The sequence below is a fragment of the Cricetulus griseus genome, chromosome 2 (genome assembly GCF_003668045.3).
Source record: "Cricetulus griseus strain 17A/GY chromosome 2, alternate assembly CriGri-PICRH-1.0, whole genome shotgun sequence".
Lineage (NCBI taxonomy): Eukaryota > Metazoa > Chordata > Mammalia > Rodentia > Cricetidae > Cricetulus > Cricetulus griseus.
The window spans coordinates 410,097,389-410,125,308 of NC_048595.1; the positions used below are offsets into that span (position 1 = coordinate 410,097,389).

Here is a 27,920-nt window from a genome sequence, read left to right on the forward strand (position 1 = left end):
TTTTCTCAAGCTTCTGCCTGATCATTTAATTGGAATTCATTAGCCTCACAGCTAATCTGTCATTGTAGGAAATCTGGTCACGAGTCTTACCGTCAATTACCCACCTCTTGGAAGTGATCTGTGACAACATTTTATATGCTTACATCATGAACTTCATTGGCACCTTTTAGTTGCAGAGGGAGATATTGTAGGATTCTTGTTTGAGAGACTTATATAACTTAAAGCTGATAAAGGAGAGGGGATTGTATTATGTATATTTGCATCATGAAACGGGGCAAATGTTTTTTAAGTCACATGTTTAAAACATTGTTTTAGACAGCTTTCCAACAATGTAGGCCAGTTCAGACATGATAGAATATTAATGCTTCTTAGCATTAAGCAGGCTGGTTACATGGTGTCCGGATTTCTGCCTTGGGTGACTGCATCCCAGCTGCGCTGCTGTGGAGTTTAGTGGAGATAAAAGCTGGGCTGTTGACATGATTATGGAAGAGCACATTGCTTTACTTTATCTCCCACAGAACTAAATTTAGTCTCTCTGAGGTACACATTTTTTTTTCAGACTAAAGCTGCATTTTTATAATGACCCTGAATAATTCAAAAGTGGCATGATCCTAATGAATACACCCATCACAGACCAAAGGCTCAGCTCCAGCTTGTGAGGTTATTGAAGGTCTTTTTTTTCTCACACTAAAACTTCCTTTATAGAAACCCACTTTTACACACAGACAGCCTGTGGTGAGTGTTTCCTACAGTAACCCAAGGAGAAAGAACACCTATAATGAAATGATTTTTATTTTAAGTTTATGGATGAGAATCTCCTCTGACTTTATTAGTCACTGGAGGAAACAAAGTGGATGCAAAGTGAACTCACATCTCTGAATACATAAACATGTATTGTATACATAACATGGGTAACACACACGTATGGACACACAGAGACATACAGAAACACAGACAGACAGACAGACAGACACACACACACACACACACACACACACACAGAGAGAGAGAGAGAGAGAGAGAGAGAGAGAGAGAGAGAGAGAGAGAGTCAAGCCAGCCAAATCTAGATTTATAGCACTATGAAGAGTTCATTTGAAGGACGGATTATTACACAGAGAGCTAAGTGCTCTCATGAGGTAGGAGCCGTTGTGACAGGTCACTCCCATCATATGTTCCTCAAGCATCTTGACAGTCAGGTGGTGCTGGAGTCTGAATGTGAAGTGTGCCAACATGTTTGAACACTTCTCAGCTGGGGATGCTGCTTAAGAAATTGTGGGACCTTCAGGGATCAGAACCTCCACAGAAGTGGGTCACTGGGAGTGGACCCTGGCGTTTGGGAGCCCAGCCCAACTTCTTTTCCTCCACTTTCTGGTGTGGCTTCAGTGAGGCCAGCCAGTCTTTGCTTCTGCCACTGGGCCTTCCCTAATAGATGCTGTGTCTTTTCATCTACAGTGGACTGGAGCCCTCTGCAGCTGTGAGCCAAAATAAACACTGAAACTCTTTTGAGCACTTTTTTAAAAAGGACATTATTCTCAATGTACTTCTGAGTTAATTGTGCTCCAGATGGAAGGCCTATACAATTCACTCATGAATAAAAAGATTGCCACCTTTATCAACATTCTACTAGCAGCCAACATGAATCACCTAGAGCAAAAGTGGTTTATGGGTCCTTTTGTCTGTGAGTTCCTAATCAATGGAAAACAACTTTCATATTAAAAGGTTGCGCTGCTCTTGCTAAACATGCTAAATGATATATTTCTCACACATGTGTAAATTATGTGGCTGTCCTGGGTGGTTCTTGATATATTTCCAGAGCAGTGCTGAAGGCTTGGTTGTCAGCCTGTGGAGTCACTAGGAGATGGTTTGTCACTTTTGAGAGGGAAAGAGAGAGAGAGAGGGAGAGAGAGAGAGAGGGGGGGGAGACAGAGACAGAGACACAGAGAGACAGAGGGAGAGACAGAGAGAGAGAGAGAGAGGGAGAGAGGTAACTTCATTGACATTGGCCTTAAGGGGACCATTGAGACCACACCCCTCCCCCACCTCCTTTCTCTTTCTTTGCTTCTTCCTCCCTATGAGGTGAAGGCACTTTCCTCCCAGGTGCTCCCACTGCTGCCAAAGGCCTGAAAGCAACAAGGCCAAGTTGAGTGTCTCTGGACTAAAACCTCAGAAATCAAGAGCTCAAATGCATCTCCTTTCTAAAATGTTGCTGCTCTCAGGCATTTTGTAATAGAGACACAAACTATGTGTTAAAAGTGTGAGCTTTAGCAGAAATTCCAGTTGCTTTGAGTCGGAGACAGGGGTCAAGTTTATTCTAATTTTGTCCATACCTCCACAATTCCTGAGTAAATCAAGTTTTTTTTTTGTATTAATGGGGAAAAAACAGATAAAGAAGGTTAACTATTTCAGAATTATTCATGGTCTATGGAGGCACACTTCCAAACTGGTATTTTATTCCCCCACTTTGCTTAAAAGCTTATAATTTGAATTTATTCTGGAATAATTATACAGACCCTTGATAACTGTACAGTGTTTACCTGCTGGTGAGAGCATGGCAATTTACACACCGTGTCCTCATTCTATTATTACACATGTTGCAGGAAACTGGTTCATGCTTATTGTGGCCTTGATGTATTCAAGAAACAGCTATCTGTGATTGCTAAAAATCAAGCCAACATGTGAATTCTCGTATATGAAGAAAGCATATGTTAGTAGAAGTACAGTGAATAAGTGGAACTAAAGACTCTTGACAATGGACATTGTGTGTCCTGAGTCAACTCGTAGAGGCCTCGGGAGCTGAAATCAGAAAGGGGGAAAGCCAGATACTTCCTTCCTGCTCTCCTTTGTGTATGATACAATTTAGCTGGGGAGAGAATGGATGCCACTGAAAAGAACTATCGGTGAATTGAACATACATACTTTGTGTATGTGGGGTGTCTCTGGTTATCAGTAACTCACAGATCCCTGACATTGTAAGCTCTGCAAAAATAGGTGGAGGTAGTGGTGACAGTGATAGAAGAGTGATACTGTCTTCTAAGCTATTTAAATCTGTTCTCAGAACAAATAAGAGACTATACAAATGGTACAATAACTACAGGTATCACCAGAGCTTCTCATTCCAGATTCTGAAAAACATATTCTTTGCATCTAAATCACTGTTGTGTCAATTTGGACAGAATCATTGCTGTGATCTCTACTTAGTAATTGCCACTTTAAAAGTATTGCTTTCATCCCAATAGCAAAATTGTGTTCTAGTAATTTTTCTCTGGTTGGAAAGAGAGAGAAAAGTGTGAAATGATTGCTACTGTCCGTTTTTAAACATCTTTAGTGTTTGGACAGCTGCTCCTGGGAAAGTCTGTTCCTTTGAGGTCTTTGTCAAGGCTACCCAGAAGCTGTTTGCAGAGCAATCCTTGACCTGTACTGGCCTTGACAATTAGTCACGTGGAAGTTCAGGAATTTCACTGAAGTTAAACATTGGTACAAGTCAAATTATCTTGTTGGAAATGTCTGTGGTGGTGTCATCTCCTTTCCTGCTCATGAGGTCTATCAGTTAATCCTGGAGCCAGACAGATTTACGAATCCCAATATATGAGTAAACTCTTGGGGTGCCATTCACATGGGATCTGTATGAATGTTCTTAGGCATATAGCAGCTGCAGAGCTATCAGTCTGTGCCTTTTCTCTCTGGCCTCTGTTTACTGTGAAGTTTTGAGTGCCTTTAACATTTGTTCATGTTCATTGTAATTATTATGTAATATTGTGATTGTTTTCCTCATGAAGATTACACTTAAGAGGGAACTTCCATAGTTCCATAAGTGTCAGGATATACTGGTGATCTTGTGCACCTGCTTTGTTTATTTATTTATTTGTTTGTTGTGTATTAAAGCACAACAGAGAAGCCTAAAGACCTAAAGAAGGTCAAATGAGGAAATTTCAGTTGCTACTCAGCTAGATCTTAACCTTAGACAAATTTGACAACAAATGTATTTTAACTTCTAACTCTATGCTAAAAGAAAATAAATTTTTTTGTTGAATCTCATATTATTAGGGCATGTAGTCCTCTTTTCAAGTCTAGCATAATGATCTGATAAGTGAAAATTCAAAGAACAGATCTTAGTCTCCTGAATAAACCAAGGTTCTGAATTTATTTAAGGACTTTAAAATAAAAACACTTCATAAATAATCAGACTATACTTGGATGAGAGAATTGATTTGTTGTTTGTCTTTCAAATGGAAGAAAAGCCTTTCTGTTCTTGACTTGGAAATGTCAAAGGTCAGGAGGCTTTCTCTTGGCTCTGCACCTTCCCCTCCCTTGCCGGTCTGCACTTGCCTGGAGTTCCAGCTCATAGAGAACCCTCCCCCAACCCCAATGCAGCTTCAGGACCATTTCTTCCCAGGTGCACTCTTGCCTGTCTATTCACCTGACCAACTGCTCTGTGTTACTCAAACATACACAAGCTCCTCTCTTACTTTCATGGGAAGTTCCCAGACCCCTAATACTCACACTCCTCAAGTGAAATATTTGTGGCTCACACAGTGTCATCTCCGAGTTCTGCTAAGTCACTGTTCTGTCATGCTTTGTTCCTTTGAGAATGCTGAGTCAGCTCCTTTGGGGCAGACCTGAAGGTGAGCACAGAGATGAACTGGTGTATGGAGGCTAGGAGGTGGGCTCCAGACAATGTGACTAACTAGCAAGCAGGAAGACAAACCCTTGTTCTGAAACCCTTGTTCTGTGTGACTAAAAAGCCTGTTTAAAAAAAAAAAAACCTCACTCAAGGTGTTCATCTTCCCAGTTTGACACTACTGTGCTAAACCTGAACTTAACATCCACAGATTCAAAGCCCTTGTCTCTTGGGAGTCCGTTTCTGCTCTTTCTGGAACTTTCCTTCCTTCACCTCTGTGCAGTTCCATCTCTTACACACACACACACACACACACACACACACACACACACACACACACACACACACACACAGTGTTCTATCTTTGTAGACTACAGACAGGCTCCCTTACACACTGGACTGGTAATTTAGTCTTAATGTTTTGCAGTAGGCCCAAAGCCCAGCTTTAGTTTTCTTTTCCTCTTGGTGGCTGCCTCTTGCCTGGTGGCACCTGCAACTGTTCTGGGATGATTGCTGATGGCCACACAGTTTTCCTCAGCAGAGGGTGCTCTGTCTCCCTGCACCCATTTCCCCTAGTGTGTGCAGAGTACTTGGGAAAGCAGACTGTACCTTATAAAGATTTTCTTATTGACCTTAGTCCTTTTTTATAATTCTAATGTTAATATTGCAGTTTTCATATTACAAACAAAGAATGAGGGTATGTCTTCCTGATGTGTTTGTTGAATTGTCTTATGTGGATACAAGCCTATAGAAGAACAGAAAGAATTGCCAGGTAGCATTAGACTTTAGAAGCTGTAGTCATTGGTTGCTCAGAAGAGGGTTGGGAAGAACACTCTGATTCTTTCAGGTTTTTGGCTTTTTACAGTAAGGGCCCATTATTAATCATACAAGTGAACTTCAGAGGTTTTCACATAACCTTTTTAAGTGTCTGGGTGACTTTTCTCTTTGAATTTCTCCTCCCTTTGTGAGTTTCCACCACCTTCATCACTGTTAGTCTTTGCATATGTAACCAGAGATCCTCATACACAGTGTGCATGAATATAGATGAGGATGCTTACAGGTGATACACCCTTTCCTAGAGTTCACTTAGACTCCAAATGGGCCATCTTCCCTGCTTCTTTTCTCCTACACTTGGAGAATAACCCTGTTATCTTAATATCATCATTTTTATCCAGTCAGGAAGGTTGGGCCAGGATTGAGACCCAAGCAGTCTAGACCTGAGATCCTTGCTTGTAGCCTGACAAGGTTCCCCAACTGGTACCTGGTCATTTCTAACCCAGTGTGTGGAAAAGAGGACCAGCTTTTCAAGTGGAAAGCTACACTATGATCAGATGGGGCTCCTCGACTCACAGGCATACAAATGCAGAGAATAAGCCCCTGTGTTCAGAGGGGCAGGCAGAGCTTGCTCTTCACAGTCAAGTTGGCAATCCTGCTTTAGACACAAAGGAGTCTAGTGTGGCTGAGTATAGATAGTAAGTTAGTGTTTGATCAGAGGAGATGGAGTGATGTTATAGACTGGTGATGTTACCCATGGATTCATATGTTGTAGTCCTAATCTTAAGTACCTCAGATTGTAACTGGGTTTGGAAGTATGATCCTTAAAGCGGTAGTTAAGTTTCCTTGAGGTCATAAATGGTCCCCCAAATATAGTGTGTGCTGTGTCCTTCTAAGGAGAGATTGAGAAACACCAACCCCTGGAATATGGCCTTATAGAGGAAAGACTATGTGAGGAGAAACCAGGAAGGTGGCATTTGTAGGCTAAGGAAAGAGGCTCAGGCATCTTGATGTGAAGCTCCAAGCCTTCAAATTGTGGGATAATAGTTTGATGCTGTCTAAGTGGCTCCATCAACGGTCCTTTGCTATGGCAACATCTGCACAATAAGATGGTAATCCTGGAGGAGAAAGGTCAAGGACAAGACTAATTTTTGTATCTAAAACCATCAGGACAAAAATTAAAACATGATCATTTTATATTGATCTTTGGATAAAAACATAATTTAATGCAAATGCATTTTTATGTCAAAGAGGGTACTTTGGTCTTATGACTTGCTTTCAGTGGGAGCAGACAGGACAGTAGAGTAATTAGGATGAGTCTATGTGCTCATCTTCCTGTTGTTTTACTGCTGGCTCCTGTGTCCTTCAAAGTAAAACCCGTTATTACTTCATCCGGTATTGATATGCCAGCTAGCATGGTGGTCAGTCCCTAATAGTTTTCTTCAAAAGGTTATTCTACAAAATGCCCAAGTAACAGGCAAGGGGAATCCTGGTAGTTATAAGCAGATGGGCTAAGTTTTGAATGTGTCAACCATTCTAGGTAGGAATAGAAAAGTTGGAGATTGGAGATGGGCGCAGTAGTCCTGCAAAATTCTAAGCTAAATGGAAGATGCACTGTCTACTTTATTCATTCACTCAATAAAGGTTGTGGAGCCTTGCTTTGGGCAAACCCTGTGCTCACTTCTGGGACACAACCATGTCAGCCAGCACACAGGCAGCTGCTGCTCTCAGGGACCTATGTTCATGAGGGGGAGGCAGGTTATCTGAGTGCAGCATGATTGGCTATTGGGTTGTAGCATTGGCAGTTGCCAACATGAAGGAGGCCGGAGTGAAACTAATGTTGCTTCCCTCACAATATTGCTGGGGGTTGGCATTCTCTATGCTGTCCCAAAGAAATGCCAACCATGAGTGCCTATTAAAATGTGCAGTGCATCGTTAAAATGAAATGAAATTCTCGCTCTGTTCCTCAATGGTATGAGTGGCATTGCGAGTACTCAGTGGCCACACGTGATTTTCATTGAGAACACTGCCTTGTCTGTTGCATCACACCAGAATTATAAAACACAATGAGTGAAGCCAGAACTGTTAATTCTTTAGAGTAGAAATGGGCATACCTACCTAAATGACAAGCTTCTGTCACAGGTCCCAGTATGGATGTCATCTTTGTCTGGCCTTCAGAATGATGAGTGAGGTTTATCTTAAAATTGAGACAGAATTCCTTTTCTTTTAGTATTCTGAATAGTAAGCTTTTTTTTTTTCATTCTGAATTTGTTCCTTGTATATGTTTAAGGAATTTGTTCCCACTGAGGAATTCTTTCTGTTTTCCTGAGTCCATAAAATGAATGTCTTATATATGCACAGACCAGGAGCCATGCAGACCTTTATTGTAAAGTGACATAGCATTGAATGTGATCCAGTATGGGCCAATCTGCATCTTTTCCAAGCATAAGAAAGAAAAACAAACAAAAAAAGAAACAAACAAAAGCAATGGTGTGGAATGAGGAAATAGGCTGTGATGCCTCAATGTCCTTAAAGTTAACATTCATTTATTAAAAGATGCACTCCGAAGCCATGGATTATGAAAAATCCTGTGTCGTGGCAGTAGGGGCTCTTTTTTCTAAGCATTTCAAGGTCACCCTTGAAGGGAGTTGAGATGTTCCCGGGATCCACTGATTGCTTCCTAGTATTGAAATGTCCTCTGGCAGGTGCCAGTCCGTCTGTCTGAGTAAGTGACTGTGGGAAGTTAGAGTAGAATGGCTCAAGGGATGCCATTAGAGACTGTTTAGGATGTTATATCAATGTTCATAAATTTATTTCTAGAAAGGTTGTTACCTCTTGCTAAGTAGGGAATTTCACTTAACGGCACACTTACTTTTTTCTCCTGGTAGTTTTCCTGTTCACTGTAGCGCCAGCTGTGGCTGTCCCTCTGCAGCTCTGCAGGTAGCTGTTTGACTCCTGCGAATGTCTATGTTCACACCCCTCTTCTTTCGCTCCTCCTAACAACTTCTCCACAGTCTCTATGCTCAGCTCCAGACATGTCCTCAAAAGTGAATTGTACCCATGACTATAAGTTTTCAGGAAGCAAGGAACGATAGGCGAGTAAGAGATCAAACGTATCGCTGTTCTTGACAAGGCCCTTGGCATCTCTGTTGTGCACTGGTCTTGTTCTCTCTCTTGGCTTGTAAACTTGGGTTGCTAACCTTCATTTTTCACTATTAACAAGTTAAAAAAAAATGGAACCATTTCCCGAACTGACTGGCAGATGAAAACCGGTTTTAACCTGAACATCAGGGAATTCTTGCTTCCCAGACTGATAGCTGGGATATCAGCATGGGACTGATCCTGACCCCAGGAACATGGATTTCATTGAGGAAACCTCCGAAATCTATAGGACCTCCTATAGTAGTTCAGTACTTATCCCTAGCATAGGTGTGGACTTTGGGAGCCCATTCTACATAGAGGAATATTCCCTGAGCCAAAACACACGGGGTGGGCCTAGGCCCTATCCCAAAGGATATGATAGACTCTGATGACACCCTATGGAAGGCCTCACCATCCAGGGGGAGCAGAAAGGATATGTGATAGGTAGGGTTTTAGTTGATGGTGGTGGGGGGCAGTGGTAGGGGAGGATGGGAGGGAGAAGGGAACTGGGATTGTCATGTAAATTAGTCTTGTTTCTAATTCAAATTAGAAATCTGAAAAAAATAGAAAACTGGTTTTAACTAGTACTGGAAAAAAAAGTGTGTGTGTGTGTGTGTGTGTGTGTGTGTGTGTGTGTGTGTGTGTGTGTGTGTGTTGCATCATTGTGGGAAAAAAGGAGGCCCTTGGAGATGCAGGACAGTTCAGGGTTCTCTAAGATGATTTTTCACCTGAAATCTGCCAACAGCATGTTCACTTAGAAGGGCAATATTGACTTATAGAGGTTGGTGGCATATCAGTGTGTTTGATGACTTTGAAAGCTATCGGAATTTATTTGCAGCTCTACACTGAAGCAGAATGAACCAAATGGCTTCTCAAAGATGTTTCTCCCCCCTGGAGCATAAATGATGTGTGGACAGATGCATTCTCTTTACTCAAGCCCAAAGCAGGGGTGCCCCCTGCTGGATGATGTGAGAAATTCCCATTGTATGGCGCCAGACATGCATGGAGCATTGGGAATCTCTACCTTTACTTTTAACTTTATGTAGATTTATGTATTCTCAAATTAATGTGACTCATATTTTTGTGTCTTGAATAGATTTCCCATTTCACACAAATGTGGGGCTCTGAAATATGGAGAAACAAACGTTAGGTTACTGGGATATGTCAAGCTTGAGAAATAATGCTCATGTTTAGGCTTCTCTATTCCGTTTCATATTTTCCTTTTTCCTCTCACAGTTCATTCTTTAGTTATTCACCGTTCAGCTTAACTGAATTTATATTTGTATTTCTTAAACATATAAAACGCTCTTAGAAATGAATTTGGTCCCTCCAGCACTCTTCCTCTCTGTCCTCAGCCAAGCCCAAACTGAACAAAGTTGTTTATACATGCTGTATCCACCTCCTTACCTCCCACTCATTCTTAGCCAACTTTCATCTGTCTCCTCGTAGACACTCCATTAAATCATTCTCTTCAAGGTCACCAGATCCTCATTGTGAAATAACGTGAAGACTTTTCAGCTTTTCTCTTTCTTGAGTCTTGGGAGCATCCCCCTAGTTCTCAGTGCTTCACACTGCTGCTGTCTCCTTACTGCTCCTGTCTCCTTACTGCATCTCTGGCTCTTCTCCCAGAAGCCTGTGCATGTCTCCATCACTCTTTCCTCCTGCTAAATGCTGGTGTTTTTCTGGGTTGGAGGTAGGTTCTCTCCCCCCTCTTTGTTCTCTCTGGATGGCAACTTCTGTATGGATGGTTTTGATTCTTCTCTGTCCTGCCAGCTGACATGCTTCTGTGACTGAGATATCTCTACTTATCTTTGAATGATCCCCACTCACTACTCAATAGACTCCACAGGCAGCCAAGCCAACCCATCTCCCTCCTGCCCTAGTGAGATCCCCACCTGGATGAAATAATAGACCCTGAATGATAACAGGCAGGACACTGGGATCCTGGGAGGGAGATCTTTTTCTGATCCAGGTTCTGTTGGACCAATCTCCTGGGGTTATCACTTTAAGAGCCATCTCTTTTTTTAGTGCCCCCCCCACATCGTGGTTGCCTTTCTTTGTCATGTGTTTGTTAATTCTCCTCTTTCTTACATGCTCCTACCACTTTTATTGCATAGCAGGTGGGGCAACTTTTCTAGGTATAAAAATGGTCATGTGAGCACACACACACATCTTGTATTTATACTCCTGAGAAGCCCTATCCTCCACTCTCCTCCCCTAAGCTACAGTTGTCACATGCCATGTAGTCAGGAAGCCTTCACTGCTATCTCTTTTCCCTTCTCCCATCCTTCCACATTCAATCCGGAGTGCTTGCTGTGTGTTCCCACAGGGTCCTGCTCTTTCCCACTTAATTACTTCCTTATCTCCTTCTCTGTCCCATAGTCTTTCCTATTTCACACAATTAAGTGAATTTTAACACAGCACATTTAAAACAAGCTTTAATTAATAAACTGAAGCTGTCATTAAACACCACCTTTTCCAGAAAAGGGGAGTTAGTGGCATTCTTAAGGTCACTTAGCCAATTCAGAACGTATTCATTGTTCTTCCCAGAGCTGCCAGTAAACACCGCTCCATTCTTTCCATTCTGTTCAGTATGTTGGTTTTCTCTCCAAGAAGCCTACAATGTGACAGACACCTAGTTAAAAGCTTATTGTACTTTTGTTCTAGACTAGGCAGAGGGTGTGAGCAAAAAGAACACAGGCTTGTCCCTTCCCTCCTAAAACATTTTTCTTAAGTAATAGGGACAGATTATTTGACTTCTTTAGGAAGACACTGTGGCAGTGGGTGGAGAACAAAGACCTCTCTTTGCTCTTTCTGTCCTTTGGAAAGAGAAGCAGTGGATATCTCTCTGGGCCTCTGACCTTGAGAGGGCTCAGCTCCATGCTTTAATATTGTGTAATTCTGTCGCTTGATAACTGGCTATGATTCTTGGAACTTCCACTTCCAGTCTCTGAAAGGGTTAATTAGATTCAGTTTTCCTAATTCCTCCCTGGTGTGTGGCCATCTCATGTATTTTATGTGTGATTTTAGGTAAATATAAAATTGCATGATTTCTAACATCCTTAGCTTTGGTGCTCATGAGCATGCTGAAGAGGTGGAGGAAGAGGAGTCATGGGTTGTTTATTATTGATCCTTGGCTACAGAAAAATTCATCAAGCCTTGTCAGATAGAGTTCCTGATTTTCCACAGGAGTAATTGAAAGTTCCTCTTATCTTTTGCTTTGTTTTCTTGGTTCAAATAACTAAGTTCTAAGGAATTTATTAAACCACATATTAAAGAGTCGAATTGGAACATTCCTGCCCACTGCTTGCTGAGAGATTCATTTCACAGTAATCTATTCTGGGAAGAAATCCCAGGCCCAGATAGGAGGATCAGAGAGGCGTTGGCACGACACAAAACTGAGTAGGTTTTGTGAATGTATGGTGGTTCCCCCGACATATATTTTTATAAAGTTGATTTAAAAATAAAAAGGAAAGAATAATGGTATTTGACATTTGGAAGAAATGTTTTCACCCACACACACACACACACACACACACACACACACACACACAGAGAGAGAGAGAGAGAGAGAGAGACGAGAGAGAGAGAGAGAGAGAGAGAGATGGAATTCCATAAAGTCAGCAGGAGTGAGGCTGGGAAAGTGTAAGTCTCCTCAGAGTTGGCGCTCAGCTGTGACCTTGTTGTTTCCCATGACAGTGTCTGTCACTTCTACTTTTTCCAGGTCCACAGGATGAAGACCTTCTCTGCAAAGGTGTTAGTGATATGTGAACTTTGATTTGGTCTCCAGGGTAAAAAATAAGAGCATGAAAGTTGTCACTGGAAACTTCAGCCAATTCAGTATATGCTGTAGAGCAAATGTTAACACTGAAAGACTGTTAGAGATCTACTCATCACCATTAATTAGTAAAGGTATTGTGTTTGTATAGAGAGATGTAGACTGGTGTAAACATACGCAGGTGTAGATGGATTTTCAAGCCAACATGACCCTGAATAAACAATTTGGAATGGAAAGTTACCAGACTTCCCACTTACGTAGGGTTGAAAGCCTTTAACAGTCACAGTCAAGAGCGCAGCTTGAGTGTGAGACCTGTAACTTGAGCGGGTCTCAGATTATGGGGAATGGGCATAGGTCTTTCCTTAGAGGAGCCATTGGCTTGGTGTTTAACCAAATGCTCTGGTGAATTTGAGACAGCAGAATAAACACTCATAATATGTTCTCCATCCAGACATGGATATGGAAGCCAGGTTGGCCATCCACTCAGCTAGATCATTAGGAAGAAGCAGAACACTCACCAGGAAGTGTCCTGGCCTCATCCATTGGGTGGACAGTATATTGTAGTGCTCCCTCAGACAAGTCCTCTGGGTAACTGTTCCCTGTTCAATGTACACAGAACTGGGACTCAGGCCAGCAAGGATGTGTGCCTAACAGCTCTGGGGTTAGACTAGTACTACAAGTGCTCACATTCAGTGTACTTACACATCAGTTGTAGAGACTAAAGAATGAATGTCCTTGCTGAAAGGACATGTCTAGATAAGATACAGTAGTGCCACGAGGGCTTTAGGATGCCAGCACTGGAAAGTGGCATGGAAGGAGTCTTTAGAGTTGTAGAACAGATGCCACAAAAACCTATTTGCTATTGAAAGCTATGTGGTAAGACTAAGCACCTCCTATGTGTTGAGACTGGGCAAGGCTACCTAGTATGAGGAGTAGTATGCCAAAGCCAGTAAAAGAGTCAGAGACAGCTCCTATTTCCACTGTTAGGAGTCCCACAAGAGGACCAAGTTACATGATTGTAACATATATACAGAGGGCCTAGGCCATTCCCATGTAGGCTTCCTGGTTGTTGCTTCAATCTCTGTGAGTCCAGGTTAGTTGATTCTGTGAGTTTTCTTGTGGTGTCCTTGACTCCTCTGACTCTACAATCATTTTTCTCCCTCTTCAGCAGGATTCCCTGAGCTCAGCCTAATGTTTGGCTTTAGGCATGGATCTATTTCCATCAGTTGCTGGATGAAGCCTCTCTGATAACAATTAGGCTATGTGCCAACTATGTGTATAACAGAATATCATTAGGCATCATTACACTGACATTTTCCCCCTCCAGTCATGTTTGGTTCTATCCTAGGTCTCTGGGTCATCCAGCCTGTGGGTCCTGGTACTCCAGGCAATGTCATAGGTAGGCATGTGTTTTAGGCTAGAGCAGTCATTGACTGGCCATTCCTTCAATCTCTAAGTCACCCTTACCCCAGCACATCCCATAGGCATGACAGACTATATGTCTGAGTTGGCTTCCTACTGCCTTCACTTGAAGTCTTGTCTGGTCATAGCAGATGGCCAGTTCAGGCTACGGATCCATTATTGCTAGTTGTCTTAGCAGGGTTCATCCTTGTAGATTCATGGGGGATTCCCTTGTGCCAGGTTTCTGCCCAACCCCTAAATGCACCCCATTTCCAGTAGTCTCTTTCAGAACTCTCCCTGTCTTCCCCCATTCTAATCACTCATGTTCCTACCTCCCCCTTCCCTCAGTCCATTCATAAAATCTCATCTATTTCCCCTCCCCAGGGAGATCTGGACATCCCTCCCATGAACCTTTTTTTTAAATTACCTAGTCTCTCTGGGCCTGTGGATTGTAGCATAATTATCCATTGCTTTACATCTAATATCCATGTATGAGTGAGTACATATCATGTTTGTCTTTATCATCCATTTGCCTTCAAATTTCCTGATATAATTGTTTTTAACAGTTGAATAATATTCCATTGTATAAATGTACCATGTTTTCTTTACCCATTCTTCAGTTGAAGGTCATGTAGGTTGTTTCCAGGTTTTGGCTATTACAAATAAATCTGTTATGAACATAGTTTAGCAAGTATCCTTGTAATATGATTGGACATTCTTTGGATATATGCCCAAGAGTGGTATAGCTGGGTCTTGTGGTAGGTTGATTTCTAGGGTTGTATGAACTTAAATTTCAAGGTTATTATATATTTTTTTGCAGTGGAAGTTCATCTGAGATATCGTAATTTTAAATAATGCTTGTTTGTCAAAGTTTTATTTGAAATGTTATTAATTACATTAGCAGCATGGTAGAGGTGAATGCCAATCTTCTGTCTTTTCTTTGTCCTGTTAACAAAGAGTCAAAGAGCATAAGCATGAGGAGAAGACTAGGGAGCATGGAGTCATCATGTCAAATGATTCCTTTGTTAAAACAGTGGCAAGGAGTCTCAGGACATGGATGCTCAGAGGAACCTAAATTCATAAGGCTTTTAGAGTCATATTTTTCAAGTTTAGCTCAAGGTTTTCTATTCAGCTCACTGGTGTTGAAGCAATTTTGTTGACATTTTTTTGTAAGTGGATTAGGTTTGCAATCATTGCCATGGCAGACAGATGGCCTTTCAAATGCTGCACCCTTGAAGAAGCCCATGGCAGGGAATCTACAGAATGATAATAGTCCTGTCACAGAAGCCGATGTTCGCCATTGACTTCTTTTGCTGAGAGACTATTCAGGTTCATCTATACTTTCTCCCCTGGTTTAAAAGAAAAAGCTGGTTAAAAATGTTTATTCCAGGAATACGCAACCTTTCTCCATGTTACACAATTCTATGGCCTTGACATGACAAGATAATCAGCTGGCAGGAGGAGGTGACTCACTCTGGGTATCCAAGGGGATCCACATTAGTGCAGTTACACCTTAAAAACAGTATGTGTGCTTTCCAGGATAAAAAATAGTGTTGAAATCCTGGCTTTATTATTGGGAACATCTTATTCCCAATCCTCCCTGAATCCTGTGTATTGATGCCAAAATGTCTTCAAGTTCCAAGGTTCATCATTCCTGGAGTTCTGATTCTTCTCAAGTTGTGTTAGCTGCCATCTTTGGTGACCAACCCTCAAGGGGGGGGGTTAGAAATTGGGCTCAGTGCTACTGCAAGGATGAATCACATCTGAGAATTAAGTAATGAGTCTTTACATCAATAACATCCTACCAGGTTTTTAGCTGATGTCCATCAGGAATTGAATTCTTTAATGAGCTCTTTGGAACTGACCTTTTAGGATTTATGATGGCATCTTTTTCTAAGATTTATTCTTATTTTATGTTTGGAGTGTTTTACCTGCACATGTGTCTGTGTACCATGTATATCAGTGCATGTAGAGGGTAGAATAGGGTGTTGGACTACCTGGAGCTGGAGTTAGAAATGATTGTTAGTTGTCTGTGGGTTCTAGGAATTGAACCTAGCTCTTCTGCCAGAGCAACAAATGCTCTTAACCACCAAACCATCTCTTGATACCTGACATCTCTTAATTTAAGATCAGTAATTTCTTCTAACATATTCCTGATTTGTGAGTTTAGCACCATTGTTTTAATATTTCAGTTTCCTATAAAATTAGCTGAGATTAAAATTAATAAGTGCATGCACCATGTATGGTGCTGCATGCCTGCAATCCCAGGACTCTGGGGATGAGGACCAAAGATTGTGAATTTGAGGCTATCCTGAACTATACAACAAATTTAAGACCACATTGGGCTTTGTAGCAAGGCTTTATCTCAACAAATTAATAAATGCTTCCAAACCCCATGCCTATATTGGAGAGAAATACCAGAACTCAATGTATATGCATAAAGATAGTATGTATGTTGTGGAAATCTGTCATTTTTTCTTGTATAAACTAAAGGCTCTCATAAGCTATTCTTTTCTTCTGTGCCTTGCTAAGGTTTATTACATGACAGGTGCTTAATATCACATACTATATCTGTATTGGTCTATGTTCCATTACCTTAACAAAAGGCCCAAGGCAAAGTATTGTATAAAGAAAACAAGTCCATTTAGCTTATGATCTTGAAACTTCATGGGCATACCTCTAGTAAGTTCTCTGGCTGCTTCAGGTCATGACACTTGACATTGGCAGGAACCAGTGACATCATATAGCAAGATAGGAAGACATAAAGATGGGAAGACATAAAGTTAGTTCCTGTGTAAGTCTGGGAAACACACAATATGTATCCATATATATATATATATATATATATATATATATATATATATGCTTTATTTGGGTCTATTTCTTCATATGTAAAGTCATGAAGACAGACTTCCAAAGTCTCAAAAATTTGAAAAAACTAAGCGATATTGTCACAATGTTGTTACTGAATCTTTGTCTGCTTTTAGCCTTTGTTATAAATTACAAGGAAATAAAATTAATTCTAAATAGAGAAAATGAAGGACAATAGGATGTATTGGGCAAGTTTCGTGCTGTGGCATAGAGATTGCATCCTTCTACAACTTTCTCCTGTGGCACTCATCTGTCTGTCCACAGACTATACAGACTGATGACCCCAGGCACACATCGGAAGATCCTTAGACTATTTTTTACTGATGCCAGGCAAAAGAGTAGACTCTGACAGTCTTCTGGACTGCTTCTGAGCTGTCACCGTCTCTGGGAAGCTTTGTCTGGTCCTCTATATCACAGCCTTGCATCTGTTTCCCTCAGCACTGTGCACAGTTTAGCTTTGGTGGTTATTTGATACATGCCTGCAACCCTCATTAGACTTCAGTTCTGTGGGGACAGAAACAGCATCTGTAGTCACTGTTACACCCTCTGGGTCCAGTCTGGGTGTTATCAGCACAGTGCTGCCCACCTCTGGGGAGCTTTAGACAAATGGGGAAACGTTTAGTGGAAAGAAGCAGGAATGCTGGAAGTCCTTCACTATGAAGGCTATTAGGACACCATGACATAATGACCTGTGTCAGAGTTTTCTGTTTCCTCACATTTTAGGAAGTGGGTGCCACTGTTATTGTTGACAACAAAGCATTGCATCACTTACCAAACTAATAAAACAGAGTAGAGGGAAGATTTCAATGGATACATAATCCTATGTATGCCTAGAGCAGTGGGCTACTAATCAAACAACCTGGTGGTGCCAGGTGTGGGATTCCTCCATAGGAGCTGTTGGTCAGGGAGACTTTAGAGGCCCCTGAACAGTGCAGGTTTTCTCCAGTCCTCTTGTCAGCATGAACTAGAGGGTAGACCCCATTGCTAAAGACACCACACAGTTCAGTTGCACGATACAGAGGAAGCAGGCTGGACCCCAGCTGGAAACATACCCTCTACTGGTGAACTTTCAAAGTGCTGGAAGATTCGATACCAGAAAAGACATTAATGGTTTTACCCAGCTACAAACTCTGAATTTTAAAACCAACCTTCCAGGGAAGATGTGCCCATATATAAAAGAGTAGCACAACTATTATGAGTGCAACCTACTATCCTCTACTTGTATTTGAGACTCGGACTCAAGAAGGAAACCCATGGGTAGTACTTTAATTGGAATCAATAGCCCATGCCTGAGGAAGTTATGAGCCTAAGTGGGGAGCTTGCTACTGTTGTTTAATGAAATTGACATAGCACCAAATTTTCCTCTGATTGTCTGTGTTTACACCATAGACAAAAGTTACTCTCAACCCTAATCAGAGAATCTTCTATTTTTAATGAATGTTAGTAAATACAGCTATCCAAGACACTGAGAATAAATGGTTGTTGAGGACCCAGTCCTATATAAGATAGTCTAAGGTTCAAAGAGAATTGTGAAATAGGAGTAGAAGGAATGTGAGACCTAGACCATGGGGATAGTAACTGTGAAATGCAATTGTTCAGACACAACACAACCATTGCAATCATAAACTCAAAGTAGTATAGTTCTTCTGGGCTCATTGAGTTAAAAATTCAACCTTCTTGTTGTTAGACCAATTGGAATGGAACCAGGGACTCATACATATTTCAACTTTTTCAGTGGCGAGTAGAATGTCCCTAAAATATTATGTTGCCATGGTGCAGAAAAGTAACCTGAACATTGGTAATTAAATTAGAACTTCAGTTTTTTAGTGCAATTAAGTTACTTTATATGTATTCTAATAATCACACCTTTGTGCCCTGTAACAATTGTAAACATCTCTTCATCCCCTACACAGTTAAGATTTCATTTCTGGGAGCAACTATCTCAGGCCATGTTTGAATAGTTTCATGCAATATTCCAAATATAGCAACATACTAGGGGTGTGCCCTCAAGAGAAAAACATCTATTCTGATATCAAAACATTGTTGTATGTTGTTTTAGTTTTTTAAACTAAGGCTATTGATAAAGGTGGTCTTGACTTATTTTTAAGAGTATTTTTTATTCTTTGTAAAGTTCTTACATTTTATAACATATTTTGATTGTATCCATCTACCATTACCTCCCTCTGACTTCCCTAGTGCTCCATCCCTCCCCTCTCCCATCTTCATGTCCTCCATTTTCACATTATTAACCAACCTTTGAGTCCAATTAGTGCTGTCCATATGCACATGTTTACTGGGACATGAGAAACCTACTAGAAGCCATGTCTCCAAAGGAGAGTTGACACTTGCTCATTCAGGAGCCATCAGATGCCAATAGCTCCTCTTATAGTCATGCTGGGGTTTGACAGGCTTTATCCTGTGCATCTCATGTGCTGGTAACTACAGCTGCTGTGACTTGATGTATGCAACATCCATGTGATGTTCAGACATCTGCATTTCCCAGCTCTCTTCCCCATCTGCCAGCTCTCTTATCCTTTCTACCTGAGCCTTGGATGGGAGATGTTCATATGAATGATGCACCAGCCGTTGAGCACTCAGAGTTGTTTACACTTCATACTTCTGACTCATTATTAATCTTGGCATTAACCATGACCCATTATAAAAAGAAGCTCATTTGACCAAAGTTGAGAGCAGCACAAATCTGTGGGCATAAACATAAATACTTAGAATGCAGTTTGACAAGCCTGAGTGTTTAGCAAATTAACAACAGTAGATTAGTCCCTAGGGCTTATGGTTTCCTCCATCCTGGGCTTTTGGCCAGGTTTGAGAACCAGGTATGAAAGCACCCCTGTGGAGCAGTCTTCCTATCTAAGCAGAAATTGGGTTGTTACCCTCATAAATACTGTGCTACTATTGTAACTGTAGGCCCATCTTGCTGGTAGGTCAGTATTCTAGCACGCAGGGTCCAGCACTTGGCAAGACCACTGATGTCTTTTCTTCCTCTATAGCACAGATAGTACTTTCTGGCACTATGAGCTGGCCATCAAGGAGAGAGTTTCTTAGCCAGTGGGGGGTTGATTTCTCTATGTCCTACAACCAAAGTGAGCAGTGTCTTCAGCAGTAGGACTTACCATCTAGTTATAGTGGGCAACCAAGAGCAGGGGCAATAGCTTTTGTTATTTGGGATTCCTCCAGGTCTTCCCTGACTAGTAGCTCCTAGGGAGATACCCCACTCCTGGCACTAAAATTTTATTTAAAAACCCATATTTTGGGTGAGCAACATTGTTTATTCATGCAGGGTACTTCTGTTTAAATTCATTTTATATTTCTTAATTAGCTTTAAAATAGTGAATTTTCATAAGGATTCTTTATGTATCCTTTGTTTTTGGCAAACCTACACTCTACCCCCTTCCTTCCCCAGTCTCTGTATCCTTGCTTAAAACTTTAACTCAGGGAATTCATCCCATCTCCTGATCTTTTAACCTTTTGAAAAATAATATGGAGACTCCCTGACCTATGAATTTTGAATTAGTAATGTCTACACAAGCCTACCCTGGTCTATCTACCACACAGTAGGAGAAATAAAGTGTTGTTCTTGACACCTTGGTCTCTATGGCCAGCTTTTTTCACTAGTGGCATCTGGGAAATAGGGGATCCCTAACTGTGGATGTACTCGCCCATGGAAAGAGGGGAGTCAATCTGCCTACAATTGAGTGTGCACTCAGAGATACTCACACAGCTTAAAGACAAGTTTCTCTGCATGACTGTATACATGTAGGGGGTCTTTTCTTTCCCAGAGTCCCCATTAGCTTCTTTAAATGTTTGTGATATGCTCTGGGACAGCCCACATCTTCCCTTCACACGTGACAAAAGCACTGGACACTCTTCTTTGCTCTCATAAGCTAACATCACAAGGTAGTGTAGTCATGGGAAAAGTGTGTTTGAAAGAGCCATGTATGTCTCCTGATAATTACCCTGCCAGATTGCATCCAAAACTATTCTCAAACATTGGAGGAGAGTGTGTTTTTTGGTAAGAGAAGCAGAAAAACAAAAATCCCAAATATCTTCTGATAGATTATAAAACAGACTAGTTGATGATTTTTTCTATTTTTTATTTAAATTAGAAACAAGCTTGTTTTACATGCCAATCCCAGTTCCCTCTCCCTCCCCTCCTCCCCCCTGGCACCAAAAACTCCCTATCCTATCCCCTTTCTGCGTCCCAGGGAAGGTGAGACCTTCCATGGGGGATCTTAAACGTCTGTCATCATTTGGAGCAGGGTCTAGGCTGCCCCCATGTGTCTAGGCTGAAAGAGTATCCCTCTATGTGGAATGGGCTCACAAAGTACATTCATACACCAAACACTGATCTACTACCAGAGGCCCCATAGATTGCCCAGACCTCCCCTCCTAACCGACACCCACATTCTGGGGGTCTGGATCAGTCCTATCCTGGTCTCCCAGCTATCAGTCTGGGGTCCATAAGCTTCCCCTTGTTCAAGGCAGCTGTTTCAGGTGGATTTCACTAGCCTGGTCTTGACCCCTTTACTCATCACTCCTCCCTCTCTGTAACTGGATATCAGGAGTTCAGTTCAGTGTATAGCTGTGGGTGTCTGCTTCTGTTTCCATCAGCTACTGGATGAAGGCTCTAGGATGGCATATAAGGTAGTCATCAATCTCATTATCGGGGAAGGGCATTTAAGGTAGCCTCTCCACTATTGCTTAGATTGTTAGTTGGTGTCATCCTTGTAGATCTCTGGATGCCAGATTTCTCTTTAAACCTATAATGGCTCCCTTTATTATGGTATCTCTTATCTTGCTCTCCTCTGATGATTTGTATTTAGAATTCTGGTTTCCATCATGCGTGTTGTATCTTGAGATAATGACACATCATTTCATGCCTAGAATACTCAGTTTTCAAGTTATATTGGCTACTACTTAATATCCTGATAGTATTTTATTGACAATAATCAGCTTGTGAATCCCAAACTTAAGAGATGTTAGTGTATGAAAGAACAGGAAGATATCATAAGTACTAACTTATTAGACTTAATCAAAGTGGTAGCGCAGTGATACAGTAGCCATGTTTACAGTACAAATTCTGTTGGGTATTTCCTTAGTTTTAGGCAACGTACTTTAATTGCAATTAATAGTTAAAGGTATTTGGCAAGGAATGTTTAATTTTTGGTTTTAGATCTGCATTAGCTGCCATTAGCTTTTAGCGTCTACTCTTAAAATAATCTATTGTGATTGTCCATGTTTCCAACTGTTACTTTCTCAGTATGTTGGAATTGCTATGCAACCTTTCATTCAGAAGCCAAATAATCACGGAGGATGAGTGGTGCATGATCCCTTTATGTTCCTTTGGGCTAAAGTGTCTTCATTTCCCCTCTGAGCTGTGAATTCCCACAGCTTTCTGACAGAAAAGGAGTGGCAGCTTGACATTTCTTTCAAGTTGAGTGTTCTGTGGTCAAATTGTGCATTAATTTTGCATTATATGCCATGCCAACCCCAGATAATTTTAGTGTACAAGAAGGATTTCAATTTATATGCCACTAAGAAACTAAAATTCTGTAGGCTTCACTCTCTATTTTTCCTCCAAGACCCCTATTTGAAAAGAACAGCATCAAAACATCCTTTTGAATGCCTTTTCTGATGTGCCTTAAATACACACTGTACAAGAGTCTTGCGTGATACAGTTGGAAGGAGATGCTCTAAGGACAGAGATGTTGGAGGGAAGGAGATCTGGTGTTTGTGACAGAGTGGAAAGATGGGTGGCCAGCTGGTCAGGGAAAATTACTGAATACAAAATGGGAAAAGTCAGAAAAGAGACATACCTGGATTTTATGTGTGTGTGTGTGTGGGGGGGTGGTCCTTAGTAATACACAACACCTCTGTACAATTTTGTAGAATAAGAAACTGAATTTCTCTTCTGGTTCCAGTATCTTAAAGAGAAAGATCCAAAGGAGAAAAGACAGTGTGTGGTTTTTTGGATGGCAGAACAGAAAGAAAACCCTAATCCTAGCTTCTTTAAACAACTAAACCTAACCTTTCTATGTGAGCTCTCATAGCAGTTTGTTTTTCTTTCTCATTAGTTAGTAATTTAACTTGTGTTTGTTTATTTTCTTCTGCCAGTGTGTGTCGTCGCCTGGGTTATCGGGAGATGATGTAGCTGTGTTCTTGTACACTGGTACAAACTGTTTTCTCCCATTGGCCATTGTTCTCTAGAGAGACTGGCTTCTGTTCACCAGAACTGGCACAGTCTGGCCTTTAGGCTTGGATGCCACTTCTCAGACCCATGCAGTAACAGTGGGCTGATTAAAATGCACTCCATAACCTGCTGTAGGAAAAGGCGTGAGAGTATGTTATGCATTCATACCACCAAAATTGATAGCTTCGTGTTTCATTTTTCTCTTACAACTACAAAATATGCCAGTTTGCTCTAAAAATGTTAGATGATCATTTCAAAACTGAGCTTAAAGATTTACAAGTAAAACTCTACAAATGGTCTTAGGTGTAGTCACATCATTAATATAGCTTGTTTGTAAAAGGATTTTTCCATTTTTTAAAAATTCTATCAATGTGCACCCCCTTGCAAAACAGACTCTTGCAGATGTATTTTAAACATGCTCCCTGAGTCTCTATTACAAGATAGTTGTGAGTTATTTATGGTGGTAATAGAAAAATGTAACTGCTTTCCAGATCATTTGATAGCAGTTTATTTGTGATCATTAAATAATAAACAGATTTTCACAATGTGTTCTTCAATCTTAGGAGGGCCAAAAGTCATTCTGATTATCTTCACAGGTGAGAAAATGGGCTGCAGTGCCACTGGTGGGAGGCACTCTGACATTTGTCCCTGCCAGGGTGTTCTTGCATCCCTGGCCCCACATCCCATTTCTAGACTAGATTCTGTCAGTCAGTGTCATGTGGATGGTCATTTCCTTCCCTGTCTGTTCTTTCATGGGTAACAATGAAAGGCAGCTTCACTGTCTGACTGTGTAAATGGAAGAGTGTATGGTTTGCTCCTGAAAGAAGCTGTATGTTGAAGTGGTGAAGGCCACAGACCCTTGAACAAACTACAAATCTACCACCGAACAGCTATGTGACTCGGAAAGGTAGTCACTCTGGCTCTCTGTTTTATAATAGGTAAACTGAGGTAAATCAAAATACCTATCAACTGGAATGTTGGTGTCAACAGAATGAATGATTATGTTCAGAGTAGAATATTACCTGCACAGAATAGGCCCTTCATGTATCCTATTATCTTTACTTAATAATTGCATTTTATAAGTTATAAGTACCTTCAATATTCAGGGTCCCGGGCGGGAGTGCTTCATCCATTATTCTGTCAAGAGAATTATCCAGTTTCAGGGATGCTGTGAATATTTTCCTTTCAGGAAACACATCTCTGACTGACAGGCTCGGCCTGCAGTCTCTGCTTATTGTCTTTGGGGATCTTATTGTCACAGTGTGTAGGAAATGGACCTAGGGGGAAAGTCAAGACTTCAGACCATCGCTGCTTTTGGGTGGCTGTGACTTTGTGCCAGTAGTGGAACCTCACCATGCTCAGACTCATTCTCCTCACAAGAAAGTTTCACCTATACAGCCACCAAGTGTGCTTCTAAAACCCTGGGCTGTGGCTGGGGCGACTGAAGACAGCACATTTTAGCACAAACAAAACAGCACAGCCAGTCAGTCCTTATCATGAGAGGTTGATTTAGCTGCCATTACAACAGGTTAGAATCGGCTACTGATTTTAGAAATTCTAACGAAATCAATATAAAGGCAGTTTTTTTGCAGGTAGTCTATACACACTTTAAGAAAACGGCATTCATAAAAATGAAAGGTTGCATTTCCCATGGATTACTTTGTCACATGGGCTATTGTCTCCTCTCTGAGTGAGTCTGTGCTTAATGCTTCAGCAGTCACTATAGCCCCCACATCTTCCCACATCATCCCTTATTTCAGGGACACACTTGCCCACACTGCTGTGAGAATGGGAAGGAGGAAGTTACTGCCTCTTTTGTCTATGTACCACAGAAATATATTTCCACTTCTGCACGCGTCTGGAGTCCTTCAGGCCCTGAGTCAGATTCAGTGCATGCACTGAAACACTAATAATGTCAAAAAGAAAACTAGTAGGACATTTTTTTTTTTCTGACACATTGATGCAAATGACAGCCAGCATGCACCAGCTACCCTTTTGAGCTTTTTATTTTGACGGATGTGTGGCGCCTTGAGAACTGTCTGTCTGTTAGCCAGATGGGAACATTGTCCTCATAGGCTGAAGTGCACAGATGGACTGTGGATAGGTAAGAGCACCCCAACAGGCACTTGTGTGGATAACTCAATACATTAAAACCAGCACAGCAGGCATGAGGCTGTATGCTTTCCATCACTAGAGGCTTTGAACTGTGCTGCTTAATCTGACAAGCCAGTTTAATTTTCAGTTTTATGGACGAACACCTTTTCTCATCTTCTCCAGAATCTAGAAATCTTGGTCTGACTGAGCAGGAACTGTAACAATGAGCAAAGTCTCAGACCATGGTATGGAAGGTTCAAGTGCCCTCAGTGGGATCACATGAGGTCCCCACTTAGGAATCACAAGGAGCAGCTGCAGACAAGCATGCAGTGAGCTGGGGAGGCTAGATTTGAGGTTCTAGAACTGAAGAGCAAGTCCTCCAATCATGCCTGGAAAGAACTTTGGGTATGTCCCAGGGAAAACGAACACATAGGTCTGGGTCTGGTTCATCCTTTGTCAGCATCTCACAGGAAACAGAGCAATGTTGCTCCTGGGCCTGGTCCATAACCACCTTCTTTGCTCTTTCTACCTGTTTGTAGGGACAAGGAGACCTGCTGAAGAATGCCAAGAATGAAGCGATAGAGAACATGAAGCAGATCCAGCTGGCCTGTTTGTCTTGTGGACTGAGCAAAGGCCCTGGCAGTGGTGCTGAGGCCAAGGGCAAGCGCAGCCTGGAAGCAATAGAGGAGAAGGAAAGTAGTGAGGAGAATGGGAAGCTGTGACTGAGGCAGTGTGCATGCCCTCGACAAGGACTTGAGTTTCTCATTCGTGTCTTTTTGTTCTGTTTTTACATTCTTTAGATGTTCACAGAGATGATGCCCTCTCTGGGGTGTTGTACATAACATACATTTTCACAGTGTCAGTATTTTCCTGTAGTTATTTATGTAAGTTAAAACTTTTAATAGCTGTGCTTGAAAATCTGAGCAGTGAGTGTATACCTATGTGTGGCTGCCTGTGAGCGCGTGCGTGTGTGTGTGTGTGTGTGTGTGTGTGTGTGTGTGTGTGTGTGTGAGAGAGAGAGAGAGAGAGAGAGAGAGAGAGAGAGAGAGAGAGAGAGAGAGAGAGAGAGAGGGAGAGAGAGAGAGGTCCTGTTAAAGTAATTCTCTGTCGCATTATTGGTTTTTCTAAGTTATTCTTTTATCTTTATGATCATTCAGGAACAGCTGATAATCTGAAATTTTAATGAGCACTCATTGTAACCCATTGCTATGCTTAGTTTTACCTTTCTGTCTTTGTCATTTAATTTGGAGATCTTGCTTAGCACAGCCTATTATTGAAGAAAGCCAAATTTATCAATGCAAAGGTGTTTTGTAGATTTTAAATTTAGATTTAAAAATTACAGTTAGAAATGAAAGTGAATAAAAAATTTTCAAATCAGAATTCTGGAAAGATAAACAAATTCATTTCTTCATTTAGCAAAGTCTTTAAAATATTTATTAAATAAAATCAGATTTAGGGTTTAGTTTCTGTAGATGTTTACTAAGCATGTGGTTTCAGTAGCAAAGCTGACCACAGTGAATTTGTAGCCACTAGGCGGTACTCTGAAACACACCAAATGTCTATTGTGACTGGACTGTGATGTGACAGTAACTCAGTTGTGAAATGTCAAGGTTTGCAGGGAGACCTCATTCTTCTGAGGTGATAGTGTGGCATTCATTTTCTAGTACCAGAGGGGACAGATACAAGTCCTTGGCAAGGATTGAATTTAGTGTAGAGTACTAAATTTAAATTTAAAGACATTGTTCAAACAATATCATACCATGTTGTGCTGACATAAATTCTGTAAGTCAGATAACATCTTTATGATGAGTTGAGACCTAACTAATTAGCATGTATGGGATAATTTGAACAAATACAATAAAACACATAAAGAAGAAAATGGCTAATTAGGGTATGTTTATAATTACATCTAGATAATTTTACCCTAATGTCTTCATAAACTTCTTAAATGTAATGTTCATTCATTACCACCAACAGAACTAAGTGTTCTATGGTTATGAAAGAATATATTTATTTAAAACATTGCTTTTATTTTGAAAAGCTTCTTAATTAATTTGATTAACAAATATGCTAATTTGGGGGAGCCTAGAGAAGATAATTGTTGAAATTTTGCAAATATAAACATCCTCTATAGCTATTGTGTTATTTCTGACTTCTTAATACTGCTCTGTTCTTGTTGCACATTAACAAAAGAGTAAAGATATTAAAAACAGATTTCTTGTTTTCTTTTCTTGTGAATTTATTGAAAAAACAAAGTTCTTCTGTTATGTAAAACTGTTAGAGGGTGTACTATTTCCACAGACCAGATATGATAAAATTACTCACTGGGCTAAAACCAGACACTTGAGGGGAGGTGACTGGGTTCATTTGAAGACAAATTTCCAACAGTGCTATGGCCACTAAAAGTATCTCTCTGCCCACTCTATTTTATACTTAACCTGCTGTCAGAGGAATAATGAGAGTTGCTGTGATTCTGTATGGGGAAAGATAAAAACCACCAACAGAAACAAGAGCTACCTTGCATCAGTCAGTTGGAGCCTTCCTCTGTGTCTCCAATTCCATTTGGATCAATCTATGCCTTGCAAGCAATAAAGATGGGTGGTGAAATCATGGAGAATATTGATACTTTATTTGCTTTGCTTTGGGGTCAAATTTAGTCTTTAGAAATAGTCCCTAGTTCATTCTATTCATCCATAAGCTCCATTCATACTTAGTATCTATTTACATCTTCTGGGGGATAGGACTGGGATTTTGTCCCCTCTGATATTCTTTGGGCAGTTGTCAGCACCATTTTATCCATTTCCTGGTACCTCTGCTAGTCAGGAAGTAGAACACAATTCAGGAAGGAGCTTTCGAGTTGCCAAGAGAATGGCCTATGACAGTATTGCCTTTCGATAGACTGGCAAAAGCACAGAGACTGACAAGCTTTGTTGGTGTTCATACACCACATTTTCTACAGCATACAAATGTCTAACGCTATCATAGTCTTGAACCACAGTACAAAAAGCCACTTCTATTTGTTAACTTTTGGTAAT

The 27,920-nt window shown here is 41.0% G+C and overlaps 1 protein-coding gene across 1 annotated transcript in view; it reads left to right on the top strand.

Moving 5' to 3' along the window:
* Plcl1 (phospholipase C like 1 (inactive)) overlaps positions 1 to 27,448 on the top strand; it is a 318,390-nt gene extending 290,942 nt beyond the window's left edge. Inside the window, exon 6 of the mRNA XM_027396911.2 lies at positions 25,425 to 27,448. Coding sequence (XP_027252712.1) covers positions 25,425 to 25,607 — 183 coding nt within the window. The 3' untranslated portion in view covers positions 25,608 to 27,448. The remainder of the gene's footprint in view (positions 1 to 25,424) is intronic.
* Positions 27,449 to 27,920: the final 472 nt, after the last annotated feature.